At 51.3% G+C, this 9,245-nt stretch overlaps 1 protein-coding gene across 6 annotated transcripts in view; it reads left to right on the forward strand.

Annotated features, from left to right (window-relative positions):
• Positions 1 to 4,998, forward strand: part of LOC108311073 (endothelin-converting enzyme 2) — a 41,629-nt gene extending 36,631 nt beyond the window's left edge. For all 6 annotated transcript variants that reach the window (XM_017538338.2, XM_037741943.1, XM_017538335.1 and 3 more), the window contains 8 exons: positions 1,128 to 1,226; positions 1,332 to 1,409; positions 2,251 to 2,354; positions 2,557 to 2,667; positions 2,793 to 2,860; positions 3,040 to 3,230; positions 3,343 to 3,438; positions 4,042 to 4,998. In XM_017538338.2, the coding sequence (XP_017393827.1) occupies positions 1,128 to 1,226; positions 1,332 to 1,409; positions 2,251 to 2,354; positions 2,557 to 2,667; positions 2,793 to 2,860; positions 3,040 to 3,230; positions 3,343 to 3,438; positions 4,042 to 4,218 (924 nt within the window). In that variant the 3' untranslated portion in view covers positions 4,219 to 4,998. The remainder of the gene's footprint in view (positions 1 to 1,127; positions 1,227 to 1,331; positions 1,410 to 2,250; positions 2,355 to 2,556; positions 2,668 to 2,792; positions 2,861 to 3,039; positions 3,231 to 3,342; positions 3,439 to 4,041) is intronic.
• Positions 4,999 to 9,245: the final 4,247 nt, after the last annotated feature.

A 9,245-nucleotide genomic window follows, 5' to 3' on the forward strand; every position in this document is an offset into this window, starting at 1 on the left:
AAAGAAAGAAAGAAAGAAAGAAAGAAAGAAAAATACAACTGGATGGAAATTCATGAACAAATGAAGTGGCTGCTTTGGGCAGTAGGATTATAAGTGTCCTGTAACGTTGTCTGTGTGTTTATGTTTAACTATATAAGTAGAAATATTTATTTATTAGGATAATAATGGATGTGCTTAAAGTATTATCTGTAAGGGTGTGTATGGTTTTTATGGCAATATTGTTTATAATGGCAGAAAATGAGAACAGGTTAAATGTCCAACCATAGGGTAAAGGAAAATAAACTGTGGTTAGGATGGGTTGTGAGGATCTTTAAATGGCTGTTATATCTTCAGTGAAAAAAGTAGGTTACAAAAAATATATACCTTATACAACATAATTCCATGTTTTATATGCATGTCAGGGCAGGGAAAAACTCTAGAAGTGGGTAATTAAAATGTTCAGAGGACTTACCTATGAATGAGTGATTTACAAATGGTCTGTTTTCTTCTTCAATTCTCAATTTACCAGATTTTCTGTGAATGCCTCTTTTTGTAATCAGATAAAAATCATTGCACCAGGCTAGGTGTAGTGGCTCATGCCTGTAATCCCAGCACTTTGGGAGGTTGAGGTGGGCAGATCAGCTGAGGTCAGGAGTTCAAGACCAGCCTAGCCAACATGGTGAAACGCCATCTCTACTAAAAATACAAAAATTAGCTTGGCATAGTGGCGGGTGCCTGTAATCTCAGCTACTTGGGAGGCTGAGGCAAGAGAATCGCTTGAATCCGGGAGGTGGAGGTTGCGGTGAGCCAAGATGGTGCCTCTGCACTCCAGCCTGGCAACATAGCCAGACTCCGTCCCTGGCCCCGCCAAAAAAAATCATTGCACGAAACTAAATTATAGTATTAATTTTAATTTGATGAACTTATTGTCAATTAAAATATTTATTTAATTTGGAAAAAAGCCAGCCACAATCCCAGTACCTTTACAAATGGTGTTTCTTCTCATCCTCTCCAGGTGCTCAGCGATATTTCATGTGTCTAGGCATTCCCATTTCCCCTGGAGGGACGGGGTGGGGCACCAGGGCGGATGAGGGGGCAAGGTTGAGTTCAGTGCAGGAGGAGGCTGACTTGTGTCTCCTCCCTCCCAGGCAGAGGGGATGATCAGCGAAATCCGGACTGCATTTGAGGAGGCCCTGGGACAGCTGGTTTGGATGGATGAGAAGACCCGCCAGGCAGCCAAGGAGAAAGTGAGTGGTGGCTAGAGTTGGGGTGCCATCTTGAGGTGGGGTTGAAGGATACAGTGTTGCTAGGAAGCTGGGGAAGGAAACAAACCCTTAACCTGGTCTCTTCAGGCAGACGCCATCTATGATATGATTGGTTTCCCAGACTTCATCCTGGAGCCCAAAGAGCTGGATGATGTTTATGATGGGGTGAGTACCTGTGCTCATCAGTACTGCTTCATCCCTGTAGGGGGCACTGTTCCCTGGGTTTAGTAATCCGGGCTCAAGCACTGGGAAACAGGTGCGTGCTGGTTTCTTTTAGAGGCAGAGGGAGGTAACCAGCATTGTTTTAAGTATTGACTGTGTGTCAGGCTGCAGGTCAAACAGCAGTGAAATACAATGTTAACAAGCAGAGATTTGGAGTCAAGCCTAATCAAATCCTGTTTCTACCCCTAACTTTGTAACCTTCAAGAAAACCTCTCTAGGCCTTGGTTTCATTTTCTGTAAAATAGGGGTCCTGCTAGTCCCTACCTCATAGGGTTGTGTGAGATAAATGAAGGCAGTATGTAAAAAAAACAGCAATTGTAAGGCCGGGTACGGTGGCTCACGCCTGTAATCCCAGCACTTTGGGAGGTCGAGGCGGGCAGATCACGTGGTCAAGAGATCGAGACCATCCTGGCCAACATGATGAAACCTTGTCTCTACAAAAAATGCAAAAATTAGCTGGGTGTGGTGGCGCACACCTGTAGCCCCAGGTACTTGGGAGGCTGAGGCAGGAGAATCGCTTGAACTCGGGTGGTGGAGGTTGCAGTGAGCCGAGATTACACCACTGCACTCCAGCCTGGCGACAGAGCAAGACTCTGTCTCAAAACAAAAACAAAAACCAGCACCTGTAACATAAATGCCCTTTAAATATTGCCAATTATAGTTTCCTAGGTATTTGACAGTTGAGGACACTGAGGTTTGGAGAGGTACTGAGTAGCCAAACTGGGGCTATTATCTTCTCCAGTGGATTCTCTTGCTTGCTTTCTACTTCCCATTTTTCCCATAGTACGAAGTTTCCGAAGATTCTTTCTTCCAAAACATGTTGAATTTGTACAACTTCTCTGCTAAGGTGATGGCTGACCAGCTCCGCAAACCTCCCAGCCGAGACCAGTGAGAATGAGTGGGGTGGGCATTGACACTTGAGGTGGCAGGAGGGGTGGGGGAAGGTTTCCTGCAGTGGGGGAAAGGATGGCAAGACTGGTCCCAGGCCTGGAGGCCCCAAGCCCTTGCAGGAGGTCGGGTAGGGCTGCTGGGAGGGGAGCGCAGTGTCAGGGGAGTGGGGAGCCTCAGCCTGTCCCTCTCCCTCCGCCAGGTGGAGCATGACCCCCCAGACAGTGAACGCCTACTACCTTCCAACTAAGAACGAGATCGTCTTCCCCGCGGGCATCCTGCAGGCGCCCTTCTATGCCCGCAACCACCCCAAGTGTGTCTGAAGCAGGAGGGGCTGGGTACTGGGGCCTGGGCCTGTGGCTGAGCTGGGAGCAGGGCTGGAGGTGGGATTCAGAAGTGCCCCTGCCATGGCCTCACTTGCCATTCCTCACCTGCCAGGGCCCTGAACTTTGGTGGCATCGGTGTGGTCATGGGTCACGAGCTGACACATGCCTTTGATGACCAAGGTAGGGCCCATGGCGTCGTCCCCACCAGCCTAGAATTCCCAGTGACTCCTGCAGGCCTTGGGATATTGATGCAGCCCCCAAGGGCCCTGTAGCCTATGGCCCAGGGCTGGGTGGGGGTGCTGCTGCCCCAAAGGGATGAGCTCTGGTCTTGGTGGGGTGCGAAGGTGAGTTGTCCTCAGGGCGCGAGTATGACAAAGAAGGGAACCTGCGGCCCTGGTGGCAGAATGAGTCACTGGCCGCCTTCCGGAGCCACACGGCCTGCATGGAAGAGCAGTACAACCAATACCAGGTCAATGGGGAGAGGCTCAACGGCCGCCAGACGCTAGGGGAGAACATCGCCGACAACGGAGGGCTGAAGGCTGCCTACAACGTGAGTGGCCCGCCAGCCCTCCAGCGGCTGAGGCCCACCGGCCTGGGGTGAAAGGCTGCTGGGTGGAGGGGCCAAGCCTGGACGGACTTGCTGCCCGCCGTTCTGTCCCCAGGCTTACGAAGCGTGGCTGAGAAAGCATGGGGAGGAACTGCAGCTGCCAGCCGTGGGGCTCACCAACCACCAGCTCTTCTTCGTGGGATTTGCCCAGGTATCGCCCTCCCGGAAAGCCTGGGGTCTGCCCCTTTGTCCTGCCCCCTTCTGAGTATGTCACTGGGGCATGTCATACCCTTGTGAGTATGTCACTAGTGGGGCACGCATCAAAGGGACTGGGGAACGGGGCTGAGGCCGGGGCGTGAAAGGTGGGCTGGGAAGGCCTGCGCCCGGAGCCTCTTGGCCCGCCAGGGCCCACGAAGGCAGCCTGAAGAGGCCTGAACCGGAGAACGCCTTGGTGGGATTCTGCATAGCACAAAGGGCAGGGCTGTCGTGCGTGAGGGGGCACAGGGCGGGGCACAGGGTGGCAAAGGGGGCAGACGTTGATCCTCACGCTGTTCCCCTGAGGGAGGCATGCAGGAAACTCAAGCTTGGGACGAAGCCCAGGGATACAGTGGGGAGCCTCCACCGGCAGCTTCCGGGCTACCGTTTTCCCCTTACCGAGTCTGTGCCAGGCAACCTGGCATCCAGGGCAGTTTTGAAAGGAGCTTGGAGGGGCGGCAGCGGTGGTGGTTTTGTGCCTCTGGGATAGCTATAGCCAACCCTAAGGCCCGGCTGCGCACTGGACCCCATGTGCCCCCATGTCTGTCCTGGCCCGCAGGTGTGGTGCTCAGTCCGCACACCAGAGAGCTCTCACGAGGGGCTGGTGACCGACCCCCACAGCCCTGCCCGCTTCCGCGTGCTGGGCACCCTCTCCAACTCCCGCGACTTCCTACGGCACTTCAGCTGCCCCCTTGGCTCCCCCATGAACCCGGGGCAGCTGTGCGAGGTGTGGTAGACCTGGACCAGGGGAGAAATGGCTGGTTGTTCCCGGACCCAGGGCACTCTCCCGACGAGGCCGTTTGCTCCTGGGTTGGGAGGACGCACATGCAAGCTGGGCGGGGTCTAGTCCCTCCTCACCACCGGTGACACAAGTGCGGTCCCTTCTCAATCACCACATTGTGCCTCTGCTTTGGGGGTGCCCCTGCCTCCAGCAGAGCCCCCACCATTCACTGTGACATCTTTCCATGTCACCCTGCCTGGAAGAGGTTTGGGCGGGGAGGCCAGTTCCCACAGAAAGGAGTCTGTCTCCTCTGGCCCCAAGCTCACTCAGCCTGGTGGCCACGGGGCCTGCCGTGCCTGCCCCGCTCTGACACGCAGGCCTGGGTGGTGGACCTCCTGGGCTCCTCTCCAGGCTCGCTCATGCGCACTTAGGGGTGGACTCAGCTCCCCCTCCAGGGGCTGCCTCCACCCCTCTCGTGCTCCTCACGCCCCTGCTCCCAATACTGCTGCTGACCGTCACTAATGGCTCCTAGTGGAAGCCCAAGGGCCTCTGAAAGCCCCCTGCTGCTCCCTGTTTCCCTGGGCTGAGAGGGGAAGTGCATATGTGTAGAGGGTTCTGGTTCCTGTGTCTCAGGGTTCAAGCCTTAGCAGGTGACTGATTCTCCTGGACCAAGCAGGAAAGCAGACAGAGCAGAGAGAAGGAAGAACAGAGTTTATTTTTACAGAAAAGAGGGTGTGCAGGGTGTGGTCTTGGCCCTATAGGACCCTGTGCCAATAAATCGACATGCATCCATCAGCCGTCTCTTCTTCAGTCCTGTTTCCATGCATCCATTCACTGACTCCACCAGTGTCTACAGAGCAACGGCTGTATGCCAGCCACTCTTCTCAACCCTCACTCAGCAGATACAGGGGCTGAGATCTGAAGCCCAGAGAAGACAGAGAAAGAGAGGCGGGATGGAGGAATGGAAGGAAGTTGAGTCTGGCCGGGCAGATTATATTGTCTGCTAACTGGTGGCCGAAGCCCCATCCCCAGCTGTTCTACAGCAGGGCAGCTGGAAGGATTTGTCGCTTCCCTCCACTGGGGCGTGCAGCTGAGCCTCACACTGAGTCTGGGTGACTACTGCACCAGGGTTGGCTTGGATGATGGGTGGCCCTTGCCCTGCAGCGTCAGTAAGCCCTAGCCAAGGTAGCACGTCACTCCCTGACTCCCAGAGCTCAGAGCCCTGGCTTCTGCTTATAGCTGAAAAGACAGACATTTCCTCCTGACCTCAAAGGCTCAGCGCTCCGGAGAGTCGATCATTCCACCTACACACATTCATCAGGCCTACCAACTGCCAGGCACAGAGACTGCCCATATGGCCCCTACCCTCCAGAGTGAGGGAGGGAAGAGGAGCATTGATTGAATACCTCTTGGGTTCCAGGCACCTGTGCTAGGTGGCTCATTTCTTTATTCATTCGTCCATTTATTAATTTATATATTCATAGGCTTATTTTTAAAAATATATTGATTTATCAACAATGTGTCAGGCACTGGTGATAAAAAAAGAAAAGTTAATAAGGTAGGTGAGTGGTGCGCCTTTAGTCTCAGCTACTCAGGAGGCTGAGGTGGGAGGACCACTTGAGCTCAGAAGTTCAAATCCAGCCTGGGCAACATAGCAAGACCTCATCTCTTAAAAAAAAAAAAAAAAAAAGATGAATGAGAAGTTTCTTCTTCCCTTAGGTGACTCTTCTTCTGCTGGTACTTTCACCTTCATGAGTTCACCACATGCTCACAGCAACCGTGCTTTACAAGTACTCTAGTCTCCATTTTACAGATCTAACCCTAACTACTTCACTGCAGTCAAAGATCCGGACAGAAACGGAGGCTCTGATCGTTTTGTGAGCTTCAGCCTGCTCTCTAACCTCTGTGAGCCTCCGTTTCCTCACCTATGAAATGAGAACTACAGCAAAACAGTGGAAACAGTCCAATCTCAATTATCTTTATTTTTGATTTTTAAGATGGAACCTTGCTCTGTCGCGCAGGCTGACTGCGTTGGTGCAACCTCTGCATCTTGGGTTCAAGCGATTCTCCTGCTAGCCTCCTGAGTAGCTGGGATTACAGGTGCGCGCCGCCACGCCCAGCTAACTTTCGTATTTTTAGTAGAGACGGGTTTCACCATGTTGGCCAGGATGGTCTCAAACTCCTGGCCTCAAGTGATCCGCCCACCTCGGCCTCCCAAAGTTCTGAGATTATAGGCATGAGCCACCACACCTGGCCTCAATCTCAATTCTCTTTAAAACTCAGTGCTCTCCAAGGGGCAAGTAGGGTGGGTTTGTTCAGTCTGGAAGGGGAAGGGTGAAACTCTGGTTGCGATTGCTGCTGGGTCCTTGGCCCCTCAATGAATGGCACTAGCGTGAGTTCCACAATTTGTTTTCGTAAAGAGATGTGTGTGGGTCTCTGACATGTGACCTCAAAAGTGCTGGCTGCTCAGGAAAGGAGGAGAGTGTCCTGAGGACTCCATGACCCACAGAAAGCACAGCCTGAGTCTCTAAGAGCATGGCTTCAGGGTAAATGGCCGCACACATTGGAAAGAGGAGGGCCACCCCATCTGCAGGCCTGGTCTGGCTCCAGCTCTGCCACCCTCGAGCTGTTGACACTCTGTCTTGAAGTCTCAGTGTCTCCTGCAGTCTGTAAAGCAAGTGAATTGGATGAGCTGATCTCTGAGAAGCATTTCTGTTTTAATGCTCTAAAAAGTGAATCCATGGGCTTAGCAAACTCCAGAACCCAATGAGATAGGAATGTGACTTGTGACATTTAGATGAGATCTATAATGTCAGACGGTATAGTGACATAGTGACTAAGGAGAGAGGCTTGGCAGGTAAAGCCTTGCCCTTTCCCTGACACCTAATTTCAGAGGCCAGTTTAGGATTCTGACAGAGCTATTAAAACCTCGTATTGCAAAAAGGTCAAAGTGTCAAATAATGATGATGATGACTAGTCAATTTACTGAGTCCCGATTTTGCTTAGCATTGTGCTAAGCACTTTAAACATATCATCGCATTAAATGCACACAACAATTTGCAAGGAGGTTCTATCATTGTCTTTATTTTACAAATGGAGAAGCTAAGGGAAAAGATCACATAACTCCCAATGTGATATTTGGGACTCAGGACAGACTGCATTAAAGTTAGATTTGGAGCTCAGATGCTCTTAATCACCATCAGTCTTCTGACACAACAGAATTTTGACTCAAACACAGACATCTGTCATCTGGACAATTTCATGAGACTTCCGGGTGGGCCCATCACCAGCAGGTGCAACCCAGATCCCTTGGGCGAGGCACATGTGACCACCAGACAGCTGCAAGAAACCTAAGCACACACGGAGCTGAAATCAAGCCAGGTAGCACCTGTTTGTCGAACGCCCTGCAGGTGCTTGGTTCCAGAGGCAAGGCAAGGTGAACATTAGGTAAGAGATGTGACCTTTACCCTTAGTAGTCCTGTCGGGCTGAGTATGCATATGTGATATACTCTGGTGTGTCAAGGAAGAAAGGGAAATAAAGGTTGGTGCCCCTCAGTGGACACAGGAAAGGAATTATGGGTAAAGTGCTAGGCCATCCCTACTCCCACTGGGGAGTCTGATTCCCATCCACAACAAGCTAACATATGCCAAGAAGTGTGATTTTTTTTTTTTTTCTGAGATGGAGTTTTGCTCTAGTTGCTCAGGCTAGAGTGCAATGGCATGACATCGGCTCACCACAACCTCCACCTCCCATGTTCAAGCGATTCTCCTGCCTCAGCCTCCCAAGTAGCTGGAAATACAGGCATGTGCCATCAAGCCCAGCTCATTTTGTATTTTTAGTAGAGACTGGGTTTCTTCATGTTGGTCAGGCTGGTCTTGAACTCCCAACCTCAGGTGATCCACCCACCTTGGCCTCCCAAAGTGCTGGGATTACAGGCATGAACCACCATGCCTGGCCTGAGAAGTATGATCTCACACACTTCATAGCACTCTGGAAATGTCCAAGTGGAAGAGTCACTCATAAAAACAAGAACAGTTTTCTCCAGGATTGGAGGTCCTAATTTTTCCTTTATTAAAAAAGCAGTTTTATTGGCTCTATCATGGTTCACAAATGGAGAAACCTGATGATTTGCCAATGCCCAGTTCTGGTCTCCAAAGACAGCCCCCAAGGGGTTGTTATTATACACAAAGATGACTTGGAGATGAATGCAAAGCCATTCATTCATTCATTCATGCATGCATGCATTCTGCAAATGTTTGTCAAAGCCTACCACAAGCCAGGCACTAGGTTGGAGGCTAGGAGTATAAAAATAAATAAGACACAGTTCCAGGCTGGGCGCAGTGGCTCACGCCTATAATTCCAGTGCTTTGGGAGGCAGAGGCAGGCAGATCACTTGAGGTCAGGAGTTCAAGACCAGCCTGGCTAGCATGGTGAAACCCTGTCTTTACTAAAAATACAAAAATTAGTGGGGTATGGTGGCGGGCGCCTGTAGTCCCAGCTACCTGGGAGGCTGAGGCAGGAAAATCACCTGAACCCAGGAGGCAGAGGTTGCAGCGAGCGGAGATTGTGCCACAGTACTCCAGCCTGGGTGACAGAGGGAGACTCTGTATCAAAAAAAAAAAAAAAAAAAAAGGACACAGTTCCTGTCCTCCTGTCCTTCAGGGGCTCAGAGTCTAGGGAGGGAGAGGTATGTGCCAGCATGCTGGGACCACAAAGAAGAAATGAATAACCTAAAGGTAGGGTAGGAAAAGCTTCCTGGACAGGTGGCATTGAGCTGGAGCTCACAGGATGGGAGAATTTACTAGCTGAAAACAGTGAAAGGCATTTCATACAGAAGGAACAACAATGTGAAATGACCAATCAACTTGAAGGGGCAAGGCCTGTTCAGAAATGGCGAAATGTTTAGAATGATCAAAAGGGCGGCCGGGCATGGTGGCTCACGCCTGTAATCAAAGCACTTTGGAGGCCAAGGCGGGCGGATCATCTGAGGTTGGGAGTTCAAGACCAGCCCGACCAACGTGGTAAAACCCCGTCTTTAAAA

This window comes from Cebus imitator, unplaced genomic scaffold, assembly GCF_001604975.1.
Source record: "Cebus imitator isolate Cc_AM_T3 unplaced genomic scaffold, Cebus_imitator-1.0 Scaffold111, whole genome shotgun sequence".
Lineage (NCBI taxonomy): Eukaryota > Metazoa > Chordata > Mammalia > Primates > Cebidae > Cebus > Cebus imitator.